Source organism: Manihot esculenta, chromosome 13 (assembly GCF_001659605.2).
Source record: "Manihot esculenta cultivar AM560-2 chromosome 13, M.esculenta_v8, whole genome shotgun sequence".
Lineage (NCBI taxonomy): Eukaryota > Viridiplantae > Streptophyta > Magnoliopsida > Malpighiales > Euphorbiaceae > Manihot > Manihot esculenta.
In genome coordinates this window covers 16,325,076-16,351,075 of record NC_035173.2, presented here as the reverse complement: position 1 = coordinate 16,351,075, position 26,000 = coordinate 16,325,076, and the positions used below count along the sequence as shown (strand labels likewise).

At 35.1% G+C, this 26,000-nt stretch overlaps 1 protein-coding gene across 1 annotated transcript; it reads left to right on the top strand.

Annotated features, from left to right (window-relative positions):
* The first annotated feature begins 3,583 nt into the window (after window positions 1–3,583).
* LOC110630040 (UDP-rhamnose/UDP-galactose transporter 6) lies at window positions 3,584–15,331 on the top strand. Its single transcript, XM_021777346.2, has 6 exons — window positions 3,584–3,794; window positions 4,807–5,052; window positions 8,199–8,383; window positions 8,473–8,673; window positions 9,065–9,226; window positions 14,727–15,331. Exons 2-6 carry the CDS (start codon window positions 4,923–4,925, stop codon window positions 15,054–15,056), a joined length of 1,008 nt encoding a protein of 335 aa, XP_021633038.1. The 5' UTR covers window positions 3,584–3,794; window positions 4,807–4,922; the 3' UTR covers window positions 15,057–15,331.
* Window positions 15,332–26,000: the final 10,669 nt, after the last annotated feature.

Here is a 26,000-nt window from a genome sequence, read left to right as displayed (position 1 = left end):
GGGTCTGAAGCCTCTGTGACGCCACCAAACATCCACTCCTTGATGATTTCGGTGACTACGCTTGCGGGAGACTGGTGGGTGATATCCTCTGCGTTCAAGATGTCGTTGTCAGGAGCAGACAGCAGAGGAACCACGGGAGCCTCTTTTTTCTTCTCAAGAGGAGGGAGAGCTGGAGCTGGTCTCCTAGAAGCCCGGGATTCTTTGGGGCAGGCACATCGGTGAGGGCAGGACGCTTGTCCCCGGCCTTCTCTACGACCACCCCACCATCAACAGGGCTGGATCCAACCCCCTCAAAAGCAGGGGCAACTTCGACAGGGGCCTCCTGGGCACCTTCGCCCGCCGGAATAACCTCCATACTTTTCTATGAAGCTTCCTCTTCAGCAACGGGGGCCTCAAGCCTCACCTCAGAAGGAAGGACAGGATCCGTCCTCGCCAGTCCGGTGTCTTCGGCCAGCTCAGAAGTGACCCTTGGAACCTCTTCCATCCTCTTATTAGAAGCCCGTCGAGGCCGAGGGGCTCGGGAAGACTGACGAGCCGCGCTTGACCTACTACGGCTGGGAGGTCTTGAAGACCTAGTATCTCGGGAGCTCAGCTTCAGAGCTCGAGTAGAAACGGGAGAAAGCGGTCGGGTAGCCGACCTGGAAGAAATGACTTCGGCCACCCTTTGAGTAGCCTCCCTCACGGATTGCCCAGCCAGGAGGGCATCCAGAGCAGCGTCCATGCTCTCCCGGGACAGTATGAGATTCTTGAGAGCCTTAATTTGGTCCATTTTCACTCAAGAAGCTGCAAGAACCACAAAAATAAGACAGGTTAGGGCCATTCTCAGCAAGCATCATAAAAATAAAATTAATACAGGCAAAAAAAATAAGATACCCGCGTCCTTAATATCCCGAAGGTTGGACGCGTACAAGCACTTTTCGACGTCATACTTCTTCTCCACAGAAGTCAGTCGAAGGAATCCGACCTGGTCGGTAAGGCTCAGCTGGGGTAGGTCGTTGCAACCTAGAGAGACACCTTCCCAGGGGAGATTGAGCTCCCAAGCCAACCCCGTCTGCTTCTTCAACTCTACCACCAAAAACCCCTCTACCCAGCCTTTGATAGAGTCCTTATAGCCCGTAAAGATGGACAACCCTCCGCGAGGGGCAAAGTAGTAAAATTTTTGGCTCGCCTTGACCAGCCTGAAGAAGCTGACGAAAAGATGAACTGTAGGTGTGAACCCCCAACTTAAACACACGGATTCAAAGGAAGACATGAAAAGAATGGAGTTAGGAGTCAGCATTCGAGGGGTAATCTCGAAATACTGGAAGGTCTCTTTGAAGAACGGAGAAAAGGGGAAAGATAAACCATATTCCCTCTGCTTGATGAAGAAGACTAGACTAACGTCTTGTTGAGGGTCGATTAAACCAGGGGGATGAGGATCAGGAAGAACGATCCTCTCATTCCGGTAAGGAGCCCGGATATGAAAAAAGTGGGGTATCCAGGTATTCTCTAGAGATGAAATTTCTAATGTTGGACGGGGTGATGCTAGACTCTAGGTTAACGACATCGGGGAGGCTAGAACTATCCATGATGGAAGAAGAGGCGTACCTGAAAAATGATTAAGGCGGAGGAGCAGAGAACAGTCAAGAGAGCAGAAGAGCAGAAGAAAGCAAGCGTTTTGAGAATACTGGCAGAGGACGAAATTTGAAACAATGAAGAACCGAAAAGATGTTTTGAACAGTTTTGTCCTTGGGCGGCGCGGTCATTATTACTCTCGATATTTACCCCCTCATCAGTCGGACAATAACTGATGAGAAGGTAAAGGGGCAGTTGATGACCGTTGCATTTCTTCACCCCGGTCTGGGGCTAGACCCATGACAGTAGCCCATTATCTGGAGGCCCTCAAGTCTCCCGCGTGGACCCAGTCCGGCCCGCTCAGCCATGAGATCGGGCTCCGTCTTTGTTTCTCAATCAGGACCACCCAGCCCATACGGCTCATCAAATAGATCCTCTTTGGGCTCAGTTTTAATCTTATCTTCCGACCCGGCTCGGAACCTAGTAGGAGACCGACCCATCCGTCTGGTGGGTCCCTCAGCATGCGTACCCGTGGAGAATCAGAGGCCGTTACGCATGTAGCAGGAATACGATATTCTCGTACGTCCGAATCAACATGGCAGGGACAAGTGGCCCTATGATAGACAGTTTGTTATACGTCACTAGCGGACAAAAGAAAACAGATAAAAGGAGGATTGCTCTCCTCTAGACCGAAGTTTTTTGCTAAATTTACAGAACCCTTATAAAACCCCATTTTTTTGGATCTCAGATTATCACCATTTATTATTTAAAACACATATATTATTATTTTTTGTACTTGTATTTATTTTTTATTATTTTTACATACGGATTAAAAAAATATTTAAATCAATTAAAATACAATAAAATATTCTTTAATTTAATTAAATTATCTTTATTTCTTAAGATTATTTTAATCTCAATAATTCTCTTTCCATAATTATATATTAGAAAGGTGAGATTTTTAAGAAAGAGAAAGGAAAAAAAAGTTATAAAGATAGACTTTAGAAAATTGTAGATATAATTATCGTGTTTAATAGAGATAAAGGATTTCAATGGTATATGTTACTCGTATGATTTATTTATATAAAAAAATTTCAAATAAATTTTTATAAAATTATACAAGATTTTAATTTTTTTTATAATGAAAATTTTTTAAATTAAAAATAATTGACTCTTTTATTTTATACAAAAAAATTATTTGAGAAAAAATAAATTAAAATTTTATAAAATTATTAATATCAAATGGAGGAATAAATTTTTTGTGTGGAGATTATAGAAGCAATTAAATAAGGTAACTGTAATAAAATACAGCTTAATTTGATTAAATTATTTTTAAAATCATTCTCATTTTATTATCTACTTCTCTCTATCTCATAATTTTTATTTTTTTATTATTTTAAAATTATTATTTATTTTTGAGACTATAATAAAATATAAATTGACTACTATAATTTTATTTAATTTTGTGTTATTTTTAAGAATTTTTTTTAGTATTTAATAAAATTTAATGTGTTTAAGATGGTTATAATTGAAAAATTAATAAAAAAAATTATATTTTTTAATATGTGTGATAAAGAAAAATGAATAAAAATTATGGTATAGTGGAGTTATTGAAGAGTAAAATAATTAAAATAGAAAGGAAAATTATCATAATATAAATTCTTAGGAAATTATAGAAATAATTGTGCTTAATAGATATTTTGAAAAAAAAATTATAATGTTTAATTTTTTCAAAATGGCAGGTAAGTTTAGCAAAATCACATTAAAACAGGCGGAAAAAAAGTATTTATTAAAATTTAACAGTAATTTAAATATATAATCTCCTTGTTTTACAATTAGCTTTAATTATTTAAAAAAAAAGAAGAATTTCATAAAATTACTTTCATAATAATAATAAAAATAAAATATAAAAAATATATATATATATAAAAGAAAAACCTAATTTATTAAATTAATAAATAAGAAAGTTAATTGTCTAGCTGTCTTAAGAGTCCATTTAACTATTTAAAACGAAACTCAAATCCATTGGCCGTTTTCGACATTTCCTTTCCTCTTCATATTGAACATTCTCATTGTGATTCCTTCATTAACACCTCTTCGTTATTTTTCTTCGTCAACGAGATTGCTTCTTTCATTCTTTCCCTTTTGTTTCCCGGGAAAATTAGAACAGCACCAAAACTCGCAACTTAATTCCCTTTTATCTCGGGTAGAATTGAGATACTGCCTCTGTTACTGTCTATGTAAGTGCAGATTCTTTGCTTCTTAATTTTCCTCGTAATTCGTCATTTCCTCTACTGTTTGGGTTTCTATGATCTGTGAATTTTTTTTGCTTCTTTTGTTTTGTTGCTTGATTTTTGCGTTTCTACTGTGCAATTTTGTTTGTTAGTGTTTAACACTGACGGATCTGCCTGGCGGAAAGTGAAATTGGGCTTCAAATTTGGGATTATTTTATATGTGCTGTGACTGATTTTTTTGTATGTGTATTTTTAACTTCTTTTTCTTGCTTTTTGGTTGTAATTGAATTGTGGATTCGTTGAAAAGTGTTACTGGAGGAGCTCTGATTGAACTGAAGTTGAGCGATTTGAATCTTATTTGGCCCGTATGCTTTTGATCTGTTATTTTAATTTTTTAAAGCTCATACCTTATTGGACATTTTCATTTCTGAAATTTAAGACGAATGCACTTTTGTCTTAGGTGTAAGAGTATGTCATCTTTGTAATTTACTATGTCATATGTGAAGCATACTGGTACAGTTTAAGTGTTAAAGAACTTTTAAGGGAATAATGTAATGATAAATGGGTAGTTAACAAATTGATCCAAAGAGAGAAGGGCACCACAGAATGCTGTTTGCAAGATATTTCCAGAAAGGACTGATGTCATCATGCTAGATTTTGTTGTTTGCGCACCCTGGTAGCTAGCATGTTTACGTAAGCTTGAGCATCAGTATAACAAATCTGAAATTAATTTTATTTAGTTTATAAATTTGGGAACTAGTATGCGCTCACATAAGATTTACATTTGTTATTGTTAACATCTTATTTATTTATATGGTTTCAGAGTACCTTTTATCCTAAATTCTTGTCGAATTAATGTATCATTTTATTTTCTTGTACTATCCTCATATCTATGTGATATTGGCTTATGCCTTTGCCTTTTTTCAATTCCCAGTTAAACCTGTGATTTGTGTATAATTTTCTTTTGCCTTAAGATGCAATTTTTTTGGGGTGATTTGTAGTAATTGTATGTTTGCAGATACCTTTTGAATACAGATACAACATCACAACTCAAAAGTATTATCAATAAGTGTATTCCCTCTTATGAGGAGCGATTAGGGAAGAATTTGTTGCTAATTGGAAGAATAGAAGAATATGTCTTCCACAAACAAGGCTGATAGAAAAGCTGCTGTTGATGCAGCCTCATGGATGTTCAATGTTGTCACATCCGTTGGAATAATTCTGGTCAATAAAGCACTAATGGCTACCTATGGCTTTAGTTTCGGTACTTCTCTCTAACATCTATCAAATACTTTTGCTATCTGCTTTAGCAGTACTTTTATTGCTCAATTGCATATCTTATTTATGTTCTTCTATGTGATATTGTTTTCTCCTTAATTGTTTTAGAAAAAGTGGACAATAAGTTAAATGGAGAATGTTTTTGGCTAATATTGCATAATCTTCTTTTCCTGAACTTCTCTTACTATCACTTGTTTTTGTGGAAAAGCAAAGATGAGGAAGGTATGGATGCTAACTTCATTCTCGCTTGATAATGGTTCAACATCAAATTATCATGGGTGATCAACAAGATAGTTTGAAACTTTTTTTCTCCAATTTCAAGTGATATGGAGTCTTTAGCTTGTAGAAGTTGGGGTAGCTGTACCTACCCACTTACCTATGCTAATTGATAATTTTTTACTTGGAGGGTGTTTGATTTACCCTTTTCATATGGCTAGATAGCCGATCAGCTTTCAAATAACTAATTTGCGTGTTTGATGAGATTTTAAAAAAGACAGCCGATAGCTGATAGCTATCAGATACCTTTTCAATCAGCTCTAATTTTAGAGTTTGTTCTCATCAGGTGATAGCTGATGAAACTTTACTTTTTATTTGAACCGTATTATCCTTTTAGTATTTCTTAATTATAAATTATAAATTTTTTATAATAAAATAAATTTTAATATCTATTAATAAATTATTTATACTTATAAAATAAATATAAATATTATAAAATAACTATATTAGTTATAATGTATATTTACTTTTATATAATAAAAATACATATATACATTAAAAAAATAAATTATGTTTTATTAAAAATCATATTTTTAAATCTTGTATATATTATATGATAAATTATTAATTTTATGTGTATTTCAATGATACATAAATAATATGATATATATATATATCTTTATTCGTCATTTTACATATCAACAACAACAATTATACATAGTTTATTAAACGTTTAGGATGTTTCAGTTGCAATTAAGAATCAACTACCATTACCAACTATTAGCAGTAACTATCGGTTATTAGCTATCAGCTACATCCAATAGTTAACTAAACAGATTCTAAGTTTCAGATTTTTTATCCTATAAGTTAGGTCACCATGAAGATGTGTCAAGAGGATCCTTTACAAAGGTAATTACTTGCACATAAACTACTTTCAACTATTTTGAGTGAAAGCATGTTAAGGTCTTTGAGTAAGCCCTTTCATCTATCTGACTTCTTGTTTATACCTTTCTTGTTTTAAAGTAATATTCATTGATTGACTATCTAAAGTTTCATTTGAGAATCACCTTTGATCTTGTCTTCTTTAGTATTTATGGATAGGAATTTGTTAAATTTCTAGGAAGCCAATTCCTTTTTCAAGTGCTTGGAGATCTTTGTGTTCTGACAGCAAATATTTATTTTATTTATTTATTGCAAAGAAAATGTATATATTTTTCTTGCAGTAGTTGGTCTAATTCAATGTGACTAGTACTCCATGATGATATCACTTTGCTTCCCTGGAAAGATACATTGGCTTGTTTGATTAGAATTAATTTAAATGCCTTTATGCTGATCTACAATTTTTTAATTCTTATACACTGAAACTCTTGTTTTCTGAAGATCAAATCTTACACTCAGATTCCTCACAGATTTATTTGCTATTCATGTGTTTGATTGTGCATTCTGTAGTTCAAAATTGTCATAGAACACAGATATGTAACATCACTTACTATTTTCACGGGTGGCCTTAGTATTCTGCAGCTGCCTTGTAGGAATCCTTTATCAATTTATTGAAATTTGAAGGATGAGGAAGTTGAAAATAATCTTAACACATTATATAGTACATTGCCCCTATTGCTCAAGCCAAGTACATGAGAGTGGGGATAAAGGTTGCAGTTTTGGTCTTCTTATGAATTTTATTCAAATAACAATACATAGAGAAATCATAAAAATGATTAGCTAGTTGGTTGATTGTGCAACTGTGCTTGTTCTAACTTCTAAGTGGTCTTATTGACTAAGATTTGGATGAATATTCAATTAATTGTCAATAGACTGATAGACTCCACATAAATGGTAACCCAAGCACAAATGTGGGATCATGTTTTAATTTGCACATTTATGCTATTATTTCCATCTTTAATGCAGATACAAGACAGTTCAAAGTTTTTAGGAAATTACACAGCTTATGGTTATGGAGTCTGACATCATTAATTAGGTTTAAATCACTGGTTGATCTTATATCTTCTCTTGATGTGTACATTTGAATTGTAATAATGTTAAACTTGGTTTCAAGATGAAATATCTACAGAGTATTTAGTGAACTGCATCATGAACATACAATACTTTTATGTGACAAAGTAGACAGTGAGGAAATCTACAAAAGGAGGCCTATGTAAAATGTCCCTGAACTACTTGGGGTAAATCCATTGCATCCTTAACAATTTATGTTGATCTATACCCTCTTCAACTTTTAATTTTTGTAACCTATAAGCATTATTTCTCAGTTCATCAATAAATAATGGATTTGTTATTGCTGCTTAGGAGTCTATTAGGTTAGTATTATTTTAGAAGTCTATTTTAGAATTTGTATTTTATATTGATTAGGAAAACTCTCATAACTTGTATATAAATTCTACTCATTGTGAATGAAATACATACAATTTTCCAATCAATTAACAAGATTAAATAAATCACTTGGCATATCTTTTTCATTTGATAATGGATTTAACTCAATGGTCTATATCATTTCACTAATAAGGAAATTATGCATATTTTCTATAAAGATAAAAATAAAGGGTTTGATAAGTAAAAAAATAAAGGATTAGGCTACATAGGTCAAAATAAAATATCAGGTGTGTTGATGGACTTTTTCCAATTGGTTTAGGGGCAAGTTTACTTGCCTTAAAAGAATCAGATTTAGATTGTTTATCTGTTTACTTATTGTGTGATGGAATGGAACTCGTAAAGATGCATATTAACTGGGGCCCATTGCCAATTTATTGTGAACTCAAATAAAGAAAGCAGCCATGAAGTTGGGAGAATAATGTAAGGTTGACCAAATTTTTTAGTGTCTCCTGCAGCTTTTTCAATAAGTTCCTTAATATGTTCATATTTTCATCGACCTTAATATTTGTTTAATCTAATGCCATCTCGCAGCTACAACGTTAACTGGTCTGCATTTTGCCACAACAACCCTGTTAACCATTATTCTTAGGTGGCTGGGATATATCCAACCATCTCATCTACCACTATCTGAGCTTCTGAAGTTTGTTTTGTTTGCAAACTTCTCTATTGTTGGTATGAATGTGAGTTTAATGTGGAACTCAGTTGGATTTTACCAGGTAAGTTTCAGCAAACTACTAAATGTCTATTCTCTCTTTGTTGTGCGGATGAGGTTAAAAGTCTGTTATTCCTTGGAACTTGCTGTCAGATTGCAAAGTTGAGTATGATCCCAGTATCCTGTTTTCTGGAAGTTGTATTGGACAAAGTACGGTATTCAAGGGACACAAAGCTTAGCATAGCAGTAGTTCTTCTTGGTGTTGCAGTCTGTACTGTTACAGATGTGAGTGTCAATGCCAAAGGATTCATAGCTGCACTGGTAGCGGTTTGGAGCACTTCCTTGCAGCAATATGTGAGTAACTAAGTATACATGGCTATATTCATAGAATTGGTATCAAATCAGAATGTGTTTCTGGTGTCAATTTGGACTTGGTCTGTGGTTAAAACAGGTCAAATTTCAGGTTCATTGCTAATTATAGTTTTAGTTGATGTTGCCTTTAATTTTTCTCTAGTAAATTTATTTATGCATATTTGAGTGCATTTCATTAGGTTTGTCAGTCACTTGATGAGAGTAATTGGTTAACTGGCTCTTTTGCTTCCCATATGGATCCGATTGGCATGTTAATAAGTGGAAGTAATTCCAGTATGGATTTTATTTTGGGTGCTGTTCCTATAAATCTGGTTGTCAGTTGTTTCTGGTTACTACATTTTTTTAGGCTCATTGGTTTATTGTTGCTGTGCAGTATGTACATTATCTTCAACGGAGGTATTCTCTGGGATCTTTCAATTTGTTGGGGCACACAGCTCCAGCCCAAGCTGTATCTCTGCTGCTAGTAGGACCTTTCTTGGATTACTGGTTGACAGATAAAAGAGTTGATGCATATGCGTATAATTTCACATCTGTGGTAAGTCTTTTGCATCAATTGCATGAACTTAACATTTGAGGCTGAGTGGCATACTTTGTTGCAGAGACAGTCTCATCGTTTTGTTGCTTTTCATGCTATGCTCTTATTGCTGTTGCTTGAATGTGTACTTATATTGTTCAAGTTAGCATCTGAAACATGGCCATAATCACTTGAATCAGCTCCTTGATGCCTATCCTGGGGTTTAAGAGATCCTTTTTGCAACTGGCATATAATTGATGACAAGAACAAGAGAAATTCAGTTTTGCTTAGGTGACAGATAATGCAATTATTAGCTGCCAGCAATTTCTTATTTACTGGACCATGATTTTTGAAAAGTTTGAGAGATCTTGGGGTGTGAAATGGTAGAAGAAAGGGTCCACATAGGGTATGAATTTGATAGTCTTAAGATCCCATTCTGATTAAATGTAAAATATGAAATGGATGATATGATGTATGAATCTTGTTGTCTGACAGTTTGAGCTTTTAGGTTCTTTTGGCTGTTGGCATAGTTATTAAAATAAATCAGATTTAGACTCTAGGCCAGGCCATGCACCTGCATGATGTGAGGTGTCTCATGTCTGTGTAACGTCCTTTTCCCCCACATAATTGAAGAACATATATATAGTCAAATTACCCTTAACATCAATTCTTACAAGCTAATTAATGGGCAGCAAACCCTTCTACAAAAATTAAGCAGTAAAAGCTTTTAAAAGAAAATTCATGAATGGTGTGAATGATGGTTTCCTTTGGGAATATGCTACTAATCTTCTGTTGGGAAATCATGCCCTTGGAGAACATTCTCCTGATATCCTTTAGTTAGTTGCTTGGTGATACATATGTTGTTTTTTTTATGATCGTGATCTGTCACCTTTATGAACATTCTCCCGCTCGCCTTTAGTTGGTTGCTTCATGATAGATATGGTATTTCTTATGATTGTGATTGTGTGTCCTAGTTCTTTGTAATCTCCTTTTAGTACCAAAGAGAAAAACATAAGTATCTAAGTATAAGATTGGATCTAGGACACAGTTGGAAATGGAAGAAAATAGAATGGTGAGAAAAGGGGAATTTTTTTTCCTTCTCTCTCTTGTTTGTTGTGGGGGGAGGTGGGGGGTCACATTGAATTAATCTTGGAAAAGACTAGTAGTCTCATGGTCACCGCCAGATCTCATAAATTAGTCAATCTCAGTCCACATGAAATAAAGAATATTCAGTCTTATGTTTACAAGCATAATCTTTGGCGTATTTCTTTATAATGAGCTAATATTGTGTACTTTTCTTACACATATATACACTTAAGGGTGTTTATATAGACAAGTTAAGAGAGGTTAAAACAGTGATTTCTCTTAAAAATTCTGTGAAATACTGCAGAGGCATGCCTAGGCACGCCTCACTGAGGTCATCCACCTCAGTGTTTGAAGTGCTTGGGCCTTCACTGATTACTTATAGTCTGCCCTTGTGATTTTGAAGACTATAAACAGTAAGAACTGAAAGAAAGGGTTGCGCTTTAGAGAGCCCCTTTTTTTCCATGATTAAACTTTTTTAAGAGCTTGCAAACTAAAGGAATCACCAAAGCATATAGGAATATACAGCAAGACAAAATGGTTTTGGCTAAAGTGAGAGTGTTTATTGCATAGCAGATTAGAGGATTGGGAAGACCTTTCTAGGAATAAAATCAAGATTAATAAGGAAAAGTTGGTCTGATCATATAACTCTATTTATGTGGTTATGGGAATAGCCCAATCCATATTTTATATTAATTTTGATTCTTGTATTCCTACAAACCACACAACTTTGAAGGGAATGGGATTCCAGTTCCTTATCAAACCAAAACCAGAGAAATATAACCATTTAGATTGTGGTTCCGGAGTTCAAATCAATCCAAGTAGTGACTAAATAAATACTCTATCTGTCTTTTTTATCTGTAGTTTAGGAGTTTTTTTTTCTAAATAAGTGACATTTTATGATTCTAATGCTTCATTAAATATTTTCTTTCCTGATTTTCCCTTAAATAAGTGGGGTATTTCTAAAACATCAATTAGGTTCATTGTATTTGTATGGGCATTCTAATTTATCTCTTTTTTTTGCTAAAATTAGTATATTTATTGCTCTCCTTAATTCCTGTGCAAAAGACTTAAAAGACACATAAAAAATAACAGAGGGAGTAGTAATTTCCAAGAAGAAGGACTAAAAATAACATGCAAAGCAAAAACTATCCAACTTATTAAGATGGGAAAAAAAAAATTCTAGAAATATCAGATCTGTTTGGCTATTCCTAAAATTAACATTGTAAAAATACTAGGCCAGTTACTAATTTATTTGCATAAACACAAATGTCACTTTTTCTGGTCTACAAACTACAAAGTACTAAATAATGTCCCAGATAAGCTCTATATTAATTATTAATACTAGACATTATCTTACACTTTGTTGAGTTCTTTAACTTCAAATTTTCTCAATTTTCTTCTCATTCGTGTCCTTCTACCTTCGTTGAAGGAACTTAACCTCAAACTTTATTATGTTTACGTAACAAAGCTCCTCATTTCATAAGATGCATCTTTAGTGCTTTTAATCCAGTTTTTGCTCTTTCCAAGTTGACCTTCTTAGTGATGATACCAATGAAAACAATTGAAAGCTCCTATCAAACTTTACTTATTCATTTCGAACAACAAAATCCATCTATTTAAACTAGCTAGAGGCAACTCAATGTCATATTTTTTTGTTTTTGGGCTTGTTCCTTTGTGTTCTGTATTTTCTTTGTTTCCTATTGCACCTTAACCATCCTAGCATCTAAAGTTTGAAAGGTCAACTAGTTGTATTTTTTTCTTTTGCTTGTTTTCAGTTAACTTCATAGGAGTTCCTGGTGCCAATTTCTTCAATTCATCAGACATTTGTAGGATTGATAGATCCATAATCATTCAATAAGCAAATTTGTTTGATGTTTTCTTTCAGTTTCTCAACTTGGAATCCTTTGCTTTCATTCTTGATCTTTCTTCTGACAAAGATATTTTTAAATTCTTTTAAATCACAACCTTGCTGGTTGGCCTCTATTTCAATTTTTAGTTTTTGGTTGTTGATTCTGCTCCACCCTTCCGGCAGCTTGTTTTTGTTACCAGATGTTTGGACTTTTGAAACTGCTTATCAACTGAATACTACTTGCATGTTGAAGTGATACTGATCTGGGTGGCAAATTTGCAATTACGTGGAGAATTTGAGATCTGATTGCATGAAACTTAAAGCTTCCAAATTTCACAATTAGAACCCCTTAAGTACCACACTTAGGTTGAACTACATCTCGTAATTAAAAGAAATTGCAAGAATTTTATTCATGAAAAAAAATGAAGTCCAAACTATTAAAAATTCTTGAACTTCGCATGCTTTTTCAATTTTGGCAAATCTTTTAATCTTTACCTGTTGTGTCGCAAACCATGATATTGGCAAGGATTGTGTGCCTGGTCAAAAGCTCTGGTAATCTATATGTGGAGCCTATGTAGATATCAATTGGCAAAAAGGAAAAACAAAGATTTTCCCCTTTTTTTGGAGCTGATTATGCAAAATACTATTGTTCTTTTCCAAAATGTTGCTATCATATATTTGTAAATTCATTTCAAAGAAATAATTTCCAATCGAGCTTGATAGCTAGGTTTTATGTGTATTACTGCACACTCTTAATAAACTAGTCATGATTTTTATCAATGTTAAGAGACGGCTAAAATTTCTGGCCAAAATTCAAAAGGTGGAAAATATCTATATTTTAATTATTTGGAGAGAACTAAACAATGAAGAATTACATATGCTGGTATTTCTAGACTCCAATTGATTCTATACCTTTTTTTCCAAAAAAAAAAAAATGAAGGATTTGTGAAGTTATTGGTAATCCTATATAATTCACACCACAATTCTTAGTTTCTTAATTCTTGAAACTTCATTTTTCTTAATTTGCTTCTTGTCCATGTCAATGGGTCATGATATAAACCTCCACTTGAAATAAGGGCAAACTACCATGGGAGTGCCCCCAGTGTCTCTTTTGGAAATCCTTTATATAGTTAGGGTATTTTTAATGTTTACCCCACTAAATTTATTAATTTTTCCTTCATAATTCACTTAATCCCTATTGCTCCCTTGGAAATCCTTTATATAGAGAGTATTTTAACGTCCAACTAAATATATTATTTTTGCCGCCTTCACTTCATTAGCAGCAGTTTACACGCTTAAACCAACCAAAAAGGGAAAAAAATTGATGCATATTATACAACCTTCATATTTATCAAGAATTCACATTTCTTTCCTCAATTATTTTTCTATGCATTAACATTAAATTTGCTCTCACGTGAAAATAAAAACAATTGATTACAAAAATAATGGAAGGCTTATTACATAGTGTATACATGTATGAATAAAAAAGTTGGAAATGTCAACAATTTATAAAATATACTCTTTCCGTTCCATAATTTTTGTCCATCTTTCCTTTTTTGATTGTTTCAAAATAATTGTCTACTTTTCTTTTTTAAATTATAATAACATATAAATTGATTATTATAACCCTATTTAATTTTATCTTATTTTCAAAACAATCTCTTGTTAATTATTATTTTTCTAAATGAATATTCAAAATATCTCTTAGTATTTAATAAAATTTAATGTATTTAAGATGTGGGCATAATTGAAAAGTTAAATAAAAAAATTATCTTTCATAAACAAAGTGGACAAAAATTATGAGACGGAGGGAGTATAAAAAATTTCAATATGCTTTATTACTTCTATTCTTGATATCTTTTGTATTTGTATTTTTTCTGAAAATAGGTATTTAGTCTCTCTGCTTATATATGCTTGCAAGTATCTAACTCATGCTTCCCTCACTAGCTAAATTTTCTGGATCTGCCTCCAACTTGAAATGTGAAATTTGTTTAGAAGTTAATTTAGTAATTAATGAACTAAGATTAATTATGCAGAAAAGTGCGATACCTTTTCTTGATGATAAAATAAATAATACCAAAAATTACTTAATTGGACCAGACTTGGGGCCTTGGTGACCAGGTGAAGTACTTAGAAAGAAAGGAATACCTTAAATTAAATGCCCAGAATGTCCATTGCTTAGGACTAGAAGCAGCATGGAGAAGTATTTTGTATACGATACCACATGGAAAGGTTTTCTATACACAATACATGGAAAGGCATGCCTCTTTGAGTTTCTGTGAATTTCTTTGACAAGCGATTAGTGGGGTAGCAGGACTATGCACTTTCACATGTGTGGGTCATGCATTAGCTGTTGACATTCACACACTGATAGCAAGTGCATATATATCTGTTTTTTGATACCCAAGTTCTTACGTGCACGCTGTAAATATATCGTCGTGGTGTTGTCTTACTGGAAACTCATCCCTTGACAGTCTTACTAGTTTACAGGCTGGATATGACAATAATGCACATATTCCAGTTATTATGCTTGCTGTTGATTTTAATTACTTGGTACTGATTTGAGCTGCTACTTGTTGTGTGCAGCTGTTCATAATCCTGTCATGCAGTATTGCAGTAGGGACAAATCTTAGCCAATTCATTTGCATCGGCCGGTTCACTGCTGTGTCATTTCAAGTACTTGGCCATATGAAGACAATTCTTGTCCTGATCTTAGGATTTATTTTCTTCGGTAAAGAAGGTCTTAATCTTCAAGTAGTTATAGGTATGATTATAGCAGTAGCTGGAATGATGTGGTATGGTAATGCCTCGTCCAAGCCGGGAGGGAAGGAGCGTCGTAGTCTTTCAATGAATGGAAACAAAGCACAAAAACTTGATGGCTTGTCAAAATCCACTGAGGTGGATGATAAGGTGTAGTTTTCCAGTTAAAGGTCTGAAACAAAAGAGAAAGAAGACAAAGAATTAAGCATCATAGATCAGCTGATTTCAGGGATCTCTTTACACCCTGGAGGTCATAGTCTCCAGCAGCTATAATTTTTATTTTTTATTTTTTTCCAATCATAGATTTATTTTTATGGTTTTCTATTTTCAGGTAAAGGATGTTATTGAGTGGAATGCAAGATATAGAATAAAAAAAAGTTGCATTGTTCAAGTAATTTTCTGTAGTAATTTATTTCTAAACTGAACTTCAACATTGGGTTGCTTCATTCGACTGTCTTTTTGCATTCTTGTGGGGTCGAGGTGTCGAATACAAGCTGCACCTAATGGATCCAGGTAGGCAAAAGTACAACTTTCATTGTAGCTAATCAGAACTTAAAGTTAACCCAGTAAATGCTGATTCATGGTTGGTTTACTGAGCAAATTCTTAAATAAATGTGCTCTGCTGGAGATTTTAGAGCTTGTCTGTTCAGTGCTCCTCTATTGTGGTCGAAGTGATATTTTTCTATTTGTTTTAGCTTCTGTTGGATATATTAGCTGTTTCAATAGCGGTTAATTGAGGTTAATGGAGGCATTAATGGTGTGTTTGGTAGCTGCAACACACGTGCACATGCTCTAGCGATAAGTTTGTAAGAGAGTGTGGGCCGCGACTTGGATTTGAAAAATCTAATTTTCTGTTATCAACTTATTTGCATTTTAAGTAGAAGCCAGGATTTGACTTGAAAGTTGCCTGTTTTCAGAATAGTGAAGCCGAGTCATTACCACTTTAAATCGATGTCCACTTCCTAAAACTTTTTATTGGAGAAAGAAAATAAGGGGAGAAAATAAAAATAAATAAAATTTTTTATTTAAAAACATTTTATATTATATTTAATGGTTAAATTTTATGGAAGGATTAATTAATAGATTTTTTTAAAATATATATTTTAATATATTTTTTAAAATTAAAAAATTAATTAAAATTTTTTTCATAATTTAGACGCTAAATAGAAATTTTTTCAAAAAAAATGAAAAAAAACTTTGAATAGTGAATTTTTACTTTAAGCTGATAGTTATTGCTTTTCTTTTTAGTTTAAATAGATTTTTTAATTATTAATTAGATGAGATAAATTTTTAATATATTAAACAAGCTCTTCAGAGATGAATGAAGGCTTCAATGTTTGAGAATAGGATAATAACCCTTTACTTTTAATTCATATTTTCTCTTTATGTTCTACTTTAATCTCTAAATAACTAGTTTTTGGTGATTTTACAAATATAAAGACTAAAACAGAAATTTCACTAAATTATAGGAATTAAACAGTAGTCGAAGATTTGATAATGGGTTTTTGAAGTTAAAAATAGTGTGAGATGCATTAATTTGAAGGTGGGGCATGACAGTAAAAACCAGAAATGACAGATATCCATTTCATGATACTCAATCCTATGCCCATAAGCCATTCGTTGTAGTGTTCTAACGGGATACTCAACCCTTCTAATTCTTCACTTCATAGACTTAGCACGCCTTTGAAAAATTGTCATTATTTTTGTTAGAGCCGTAAATCAATTGAATAGTTTGTAAAATTATTTTAAACTCAATCCGATTATAATTTTATTTTATTTTATTAATTTTTAATAAATCAAGTTTTAGTTTAAATTAAAGTAAATGAACCAAATTTAAAATTATACATAACTCAAAACTCGTTTTTTAATAGATTCACAAATTAATTCATGAATATATTTATTTAATTAAAATTTATTAAATTTATAAATTAATTATGTAAAAAATTAAAATTTTAATTTGATAAAAATTTGACTCATTTTGATTTATTTATTATTTAATAAATCAATTTTTAACTTATTTATCTCGACTCGAATTTAAAATAAGTCAAATTTAAATTCGATTTAAATTAAAAAAAATTTAATTAACTAAATTTAATTTTTTTAAAATTTAACTTGAATTAGATTCATTTAACTCCACTTATATATATATATATTTTATTATGAAGAAAATAAAAACATAAAAATGAAAAATCAAATATTAGTATAAGTTGATATGGAGCACCAGGCCCCTTAGGCTATCACCTAGGAATAGGATGCTTATGGGGGTTGACATCGTTCTTGAAATGATGTAAGAAATATTTTATATATAAAAAATGATGAGAAGTTGGTTGCAAAGAGGGCCTACGTTTTCCTTCTTGGCAATGAGACAATAAGTCATCAAAGACGACCAAGGGGTAACAGCTATCTCTTTCCTCACTCTTTTAAATACTCCCCGACATAATTTAACTCTTCAAATTTATTGAAAAATCTAATGCCATTTTATTTTATTTTTAAATATTCCATCTCATTTCTTCATTTGTAAAAGTGAATATAAAAAAACATATTTTAATAATTTCATATGTATTAAGAATTTAATAGATGGATAAATTAAATAGTTAACTGTCATAAAAGATATGAATAATTTATTGTATTTTTAAAATAAAAATATTAATTAATTAATTACTTTCACGGATTATAAAATGTAAATAGTATATTTTTATTTTTAAAATTGAGTGTGCCATTAGACTTTTTCTTTATTTTTGAATCTATCATTGAATTTTTTTTTTTAAAGCAAAACTCCTTATTGTATTAATAAAATTTCATAAAATAAAGAGAGAGATCATTCCAAACAGAGAGACGATTATGCATAACCAAAGAAAGAGAGAGAATTGCCTATTATGTGATGCCAAATTAATGTTTTCAAAATTGCTAGTTGATGTCAATCCTGCTACAAATCCCGGTGGAGTAAAATTACCGAAATCACGCAGCCACAGACTTATCGATTTCTGGTTCTGACAAATAGGTGATCCGAGGAAATCACTCCAACCAAATTTAATGTTTTTTCTTCAACTTCAACTGCAAGTCACAGAAAACCTCCACATGACTCAGTTTCCCACATAAATAGCAAAAAATAGTCCGTTTTTCATATTGAAACTTCACAATAAACACAATACCATCATCTCCAACAAACTTATTCCGCCGTTTCAAAGGTTGCCGAATGTCCAAACAAACTTTAACTCTCATAGGGTCCGACGACATAGTTGAAGCATTTTTCATATCATACTCTTTATAGTAGCCAATAAAATCCCCGACCAATTTAGCCAACGTCTCGTTATAATAACCAGAAAAGAGGTCTTTAATCAGAACCCAAAAATCAGAATGAGTTAGAGGGATATGGAGAGGATTTTCATTACCTTATATCTCTTTCCAAACAAGCAGGAATCGATTGTACAACCAAGGGTCCCCATTCCCTATATTTTCAAAATCAACATTATTAAAAACCGAAGCAGATATCTTTTTGCCTCTAATTCCATAATAGATACCCCCTCTAAAGGATGCCATAAATCTACCGAAGAGGTCTGCATATTCTGAAAATTGATTGGATTGTATATGAGAAACATCCCCACCATACATAAACAATAAGTGACGATCGGAATATCTCTGGAGCTCTTAATAGGGACAACAACATCTTTTTCTTCATCGATAGTCAATTAACGCAGATCATTGAATTTAACAGTTGTTCTTTAGGAAGATTGCAGCTGTTGTACCCTTCCTTCAATATATGTGGATTAATGGTAATTAAGCACATTTCCTAAAGAAATAAAAATAATTTAAAAATAACACCTTTATGTTATTTTTATTACTTGGATTATGTGTGATTATTCGGTCAGCTTAGTTTAAAATCGAAATGAACCAAATAAATTGAAAATTGAAATTTTAATATTTGTGAAAATCAAATTAATTTTGGATAAAAATCAAATTCAATTAAACTAATCTGATTTAGTTCGGTTTGACTTGACCTGACCTGGCCGGTGAACTTGTTTCCTCTAGGAAAGCTTAAGAATATTTTCTTATTTGTAAATATATAGCAAGCATGTTTTTTCCTTGCCCTTATTAGCACATGGCTTTTAGTCTTTGTAACACATCTTTTTATTAATGGAATCTGTTTTTTGGCTTGCAATTCAATACTTGATATTTTGCTCTTCTATTTTGGACTTTTTCCTTAAAGGGGTATACTTAACTCTGTCGTCTATATGACGTCTTGATGTCTCGTTAGGTCAGCAGGATATTTATGATTTGATTTAGCCTTGATGGCATGTCGAAATAACAATACTTAAAATTCATGTAAATGAAAAATATAATAGGTCAATTGTTTGATAAGAATTGTGACAAAAACTATTAGAAGTTGTTGCATGAGACCATTGGTTTATGTCCTACGAATTTTGAAAAGTCGTGACTTATTTCACTTTTTCTCTTCGTATTGTTAATTCGTATTCCTTTTGGAAAGGACCTGCTAGGATTTTCAATGGCTAAATTATTTTTATGAGCTTTTAGCACTTGCATCGTCTTCAGAGTTTTTAACCCTAAGTATTTTCCACGATCATTTCAGCTCTTTACCGTGCTTTTTACTCTAATTTTTGTCTGAGTTCTTTAGTTCCGTATATTATTTTGGGCTTTTTAGCTCTGTATATTATTCTGAACTTTTTAGCGCCAACTCTTTTTTCTGAGTATTTTAGCTTTTTGTATTACTCCGGACTATTTTGCCCTGATTTTCAATTGAGCTTTTCGCTTTCAAGGGGATTCCGAGCTTTTGCCCCATACTAATCCGAGTAACTTGCTCTCGAGCGTTTTTAGTTTTGCTCTTGCGCCTCTATTGAGCTTCTTTAGCCCTGACTTATTATCTGAACTGTTTTTGCTTTTGTCGCGTTCTAGGCTCTTTTGCCCTTACTTTTATTCTGAGCTTTTTGGCCCTCTACACTATTCCGAGCTTTTAGTCCTGATTCTTTTACGTCCGAGCTTTTGGCTCTTGCGCTCCTTCCGGGTTCTTCAATCCTAATTATTTTTACGCCCGAACTCTTTTAGCTCTTTGCATTATTTCAGACTTTTAGCCCTGATTATTTTTACGCCTGAGCTTTTTGCTCTTGCACTTCTTCTGGACTCTTTAGCCCTGAGTATTTTTACGCCCGAACTCTTTTGGCTCTTCGTATTATTATAGGCTTTTAGCTCTGATTAGTTATACGCTAGAACTTTTTGCTCTTGCACTTCTTCCGGACTCTTTAGTTTTGAGTATTTTTCACGAGCATTTTCTCGAGCTTTTTAGCCCTAATTTTTTTTTGCCGTACTCTTTAACTCCGAATCTTTTCTAGGCTTTTTGCCCTTAAGCGTCTTCTGATTTTTATTCGAGCACTTTTGCTTTTTATATTTTCTGAGCTCTTAGTCCTAATTTTTGTTCGAGCTTCTTAGGCTCTCTATTTTATTCCGGGCTTGCAGCCCTGAGTTTTCATTTCCAGGTTCTTTTGCCTTTAGCGTGCCTTCGAGCATTTTTGCTCTTTTATTTCTTTTGGGCACATAGCCCTGACTTCGCTTCCAAGCTCTTAGCTGTGATTTCATTTCCGAACTCTTAGCCTTTATTTTGCTTTCGAGCTTTGTTTGCCTTTAATATTTTTTCGAGCATTTTTGTTTTTTTATTTCTTTTTGGCACTTAGCCCTGACTTTGGTTCCAAGCTCTTTTACCCTTGGCATGCTTTCGAGTATTCAGGCTCTCGCTACATCTATAATATGTGCAGGTTTCTATAGATGTAGTGAGAGCATGGGTTGTCTATCGAATAATATTTGCTAATGAATATTGTATTGTATAAGATACTTAACTTTATGGTTTGGGCTCTTGGCCTTTCTTGGTATTTTCGAGATTCAGACTCGTAACCTTACTGGCGATTTCAGGGATTCAGGCTCGTGGCTTTACTAGCGATTTTTGAAATTTAGACTCGTGGCTTTACTAGCAATTCTGGAGATTCAAGCTCGTGGCCTTACTGGTGATTTTCTGAGATTTAGACTCATGGCCTTATTAGCGATTTCCAAGGTTCAGGCTCGTGGCCTTATTGGTGATTTTTTCGAGATTTAGGCTCGTGGCCTTACTAGCGATTTTCACAATTCAGGCTTGTGACCTTATTGGCGATTTTCCGAGATTCAGGCTCATGGCCTTACTGGCAATTTTTCGAGATTCAGACTCGCCTTACTGGAGATTTTCGATATTCAGGCTCATGGTTTTATTCAGGCTCGTGGCCGTACTAGTGATTTTCGGAATTTAGGCTCGTGGCTTTACTAGCGATTTTCGATATTCAAGCTCGTGGCCTTATTGGTGATTTTCCAAGATTTAGGCTCGTGGCCTTACTGGCGATTTTTCAAGATTCAAGCTCGTGACCTTACTGGCGATATTCGGGATTTAGGCTCGTGGTCTTACTGACGATTTTGGACTTTTTAGTCTTTCTCTTATTTTTGAAATTTATCTGCAAAATAAAACTTGCACTACACACATATATATATGTGGCGAGAACACTCGCTGTTAATTGAGTAATATTTGTGAATAAATACTGAGTTGTATAATAATATACTTAGCTTCAAGTTATCTTCCGGACTCTTAGTCCTGGTCATCTGTCCTAGTGCTTTTTTGCCCTCTGTTTTCTTTCAGGCTTTTTGACCAGCTCTTTGGTTTGCTAGCTAACTTTCAGGCTCCTTGCCCTGAATTTGCGTCTGGGCGCTTTATTTCTATGTTTCTTCCGGGCACTTAGCCCTAAGTCCTGCTTCTTCTGGACTTTTAGCCCTGATTCTCACGAGTATTTTTCCCTTGGGTGATTTTTAAGCTTTTAGCCCTGGCTCTCTAGCCTTCTCTTGCTTCTAAATTTTTTTGAAAAATAAAAGCTTACATAAAGTATATGTAATGAGAATGCTTATTGTTAATTTAAACAACAACATACTTAACTTCAATTTCAACTGAATGCAAATATTAATTTTAACCAACTATATCATCTCATATGATTCTAAAGAATCTAATAAATAATATTTTTTATGCATATATTACTTCACAGCTTTCAAATCATAAAGCAGCATGCTTTAAACAGATAATCTTTTTCTCAATGGATTCATGCTAATATTAATCACATGCGAGATTTTTTTTTTTAAACTACTTCAGTATACTATCATATTTCAGGTTCATATACACAAGGCTTCCATCAAAAGTTTTAAATTTTTTGAATAGTTCATAATAGCAAAACTACTTTGAGCTAAAGAAAGTAACTGTACAACTTAGGTAACTCGTGCATGCCACTTTTCTTTCATGGTTGATGGATCGCCCTTGTGTTGTTCTTTTTTCTCATATCAGCATCTTGCTCTATCTGATTTTCACCGTGTGTCTTTTAGATGTGGCTTGTGATTCTTGGGTCTTTCACTTCTTTCCTCCCTTTGGTCTTGCTTATTGTTTGGCTATTAGTTTTTATTGATTTATCATGTGAATCTCAATGGATTTTGTTTGAAAACTCTGGCGATAAGATAGTTTCCTCCGTTTCTCACAAATAGCGCTTCATGATATTACAAGATCAAATGGGGTGTAATGACCCGAAAATCGGACCGTTACCGGCGCTAGGATCCAGATCGGCTTAAGGCCGCCGGGACCCGTAGCAAGCCTGACATCTAACCTGTAAACCTGTATAATCCCATACATGATCAACAACATACATAAAAATTAAAACTTTTCTTTCCACATACATCAACCATACTCAACTTGTGCATGCACTGTATATAACATAACTCATAAACATTGATCCCTCTGTGGGATCCCATCAGTGCCCCCAAATGGGTGACATAACATATGTCGAGTTGGTTTACATAAACATCATAAAATCTCTAAGATCATGTATTAGAAGGGATAACAACATTCTATGGTCAAGCACACCTCTAATATCCATAAACATCATTACATAACTATACTGTACTTTTACATTACATCGTACTATGATTTGTCATGTCCACATTCTATCTATTACACAACAAGCTTTACTCTAACCGACCTCCTCTTCTATCCTGTACCTGCAAGCCTGGGGGTAAAAGGGAGAGGGGTGAGCTAAAAGCCCAGTGAGTTGAACTATAAAACATAATAACACTATGCTCCAATGAGATGCATCATAACACAGACAATTCACATAAGGGTTGGGTGAACTTGTCACCAATTAGTCCAAGCTAACTCTGTGCCAGGCCGTAGCATGGGGTCCTGGTCTTCCTGTCATACATACATTACTTACCATTATCCCAGGGCCTCCTCTGGGCTCCTGGTCTTTGAGTCCCATTACCGTGCCAGGCCGTAGAATGGGGTCCTGGTCTTTCCTTACTCTATGCCAGGCCGTAGAACGGGGTCCTGGTCTTCCTGTCATGGACTAATTGGGTCATCCAACATTCACCCACATCAACAACAATCGATGCAATGCGGCATATTCGTGAAACTAATGCAATCATCCTATTGCATAATCATGATGCATGAAACATGATAAAACATTTAATTTAAAAGATTAAGTTTAGTTCCACTCACCTCTGGCTGACTCTGACAACACCGAAGCAGCTGAACTCACTGCTGGGGTCCTCGGTTCCTCGGGTCCGAACCTACACAGATGGACTCAAATGAGGGACCAAACATACTTGAACATAACTATAAACTACTCCCCAAAAACCCCCTAAAACATCATGAAACAACCATACAAAATCATGCAAAGGAGGCTTGGACAGGGCACTTTCGGCGGCAGGTTCGGCGGCCGAAAGTCCCTCCAGAGCTGAAAGTCAGGTAGGTTCGGCGGCACCTTCGGCGGCCGAAACTCCCAGACAGAGATGAAACTCATGCATGTTCGGCGGCACTTTCGGCGGCCAAAACTGCCAGACAGAGACGGAAGTCTCCCTTTCGGGGGCAAGCTTCGGCAGCCGAAAGGCTTCCTCCCCAGCCATGTTCGGCGGCCGAAAATCCTTTGGCTGCCGAACCTGGTTTCTGCCAAAGGGTAGAAACTTGGCTCCCTTTGCACATTTCGCCTCCAAACTTATCAAACATGCATCAAACCTATTCTACAACACACAAACACAAGCATACATGTTCCTAGGGGCCTCAAACCAACATAAACCCCATCTACAACACATCAAGAAACTCACATTGTTCATGAACATACATTTATACCCATAAACTCCAAAAACATAACCATAACCTAAACATGCATTCTATCCCATAGATCTACTTAAAACTTACTTAAAACATGCAATGAGCTTAAGATCGGCTCTTACCTCTTGAAGATCGAGAGAGAGACGACCTAAACTCGAAGTTGGGAGAGATTGGGTTCTTGAACCTCTAAGCTCCAAAACTTTGCTCAAAAGCTTTAATCTTCAAAACAAAGTTAAAACAAATGAAAATCTTGAAAGATTTAGAGGAAAAACATCAAAGATGGGTGAGGGACGGCGAAGAGCTCACCTTGGCCGAAAATGGGGAAAAAGCTCGCCCGTTTTCGGCTAAGGGACCCTTTAATAGTGGCTGGCCAGACCACGTTCGGGGGCCGAATGTGCCTCTGCATGCATGCCATGTTCGGCGGCCGAACTTGGGGTTCGGCGGCCGAACCTGGACTTCCCTCACTTATGCTTTCGGGGGCCTAAAGCACACCCGCAACGCATGCATGTTCGGCGGCCGAACTTGAGGTTCGGCGGCCGAACCTGAGTTTTCCTCCAGTGCTATTTTCATGCAAAAACTCATTTTCTTTCATGCTTAAAGCATAAAACACATTAAAACATTTCATAAAAACATGGTTTTACCCTACTAGAGGCTTCCGACATCCGAGATTCCACCGGACGGTAGGAATTTCGATACCGGAGTCTAGCCGGTATTACATTCTCCCCCCCTTAAGAACATTCGTCCCCGAATGTTCCTCAACTAGCACATGCAAGGCAAACAACATATTATACACATAAAACACATGAAACATATAAGAAACCAACCTTAGAAAAGATAAGGGTACTGCTGGAGCATGGACTCCCGTGTCTCCCAGGTGCATTCTTCCATATTGTGGTGGTTCCAAAGGACTTTCACCATCGGGATTTCCTTGTTTCTCAGCTTCCTGATTTGAGTGTCCAGAATCCGTACCGGCTGCTCAACATAGGTGAGATCCTCTTGGATCTCCACATCAGGCTCACTAAGAACCTTGCCCGGATCTGACACGAACTTTCTCAACATAGAAACATGGAAAACCGGATGGATTCTCTCCATTGAAGCAGGTAAATCCAACTTGTACGATACATTCCCAATCCTTTGCAGGACTTCAAAGGGTCCGATGTACCGCGGAGCCAGCTTACCCTTCTTTCCGAACCGAACCACTCCTTTCATTGGAGACACCTTGAGCAATACCAAATCCCCCTCCTGGAACTCTACTTGCCTTCTGCGGATGTCTGCATAACTCTTCTGTCTGCTTGCAGCAGTCTTGATTCTTTCTCTGATTAAGGGTACCACCCTGCTGGTGATCTCTACTAGCTCAGGCCCTGCCAAGGCCTTTTCTCTAACTTCCTCCCAGCAAACAGGTGACCTGCACTTCCTCCCATATAAAGCTTCATATGGAGCCATCCCGATGCTAGCATGATGGCTGTTATTGTAGGCAAACTCCACCAAAGGTAGATGCTGCCTCTAAGAACCGCCAAAGTCCAGCATACACATTCTTAGCATATCTTCTATGGTCTGGATGGTCCTTTCTGACTGTCCGTCTGTCTGTGGATGGAAGGCAGTGCTAAAATCCAACCTGGTACCCATGGCATCCTGCAGACTCCGCCAAAACCTGGAGGTGAACTGGGGTCCTCTATCTGACACTATAGAAACAGGAACCCCATGCAGTATGACTATCTCTTCAACATACACCTGCGCCAATTTGTCCACAGAATAGCCACTCCTGACAGGGATGAAGTGAGCAGATTTGGTGAGTCTGTCCACAATCACCCATATGGAGTCCAATCTGTTGGACGTCGCCGGTAACCCCACTACGAAGTCCATAGCTATATTCTCCCATTTCCACTCTGGAATAGGTAGCGGGTTAAGCATTCCAGCCGGCTTCTGATGTT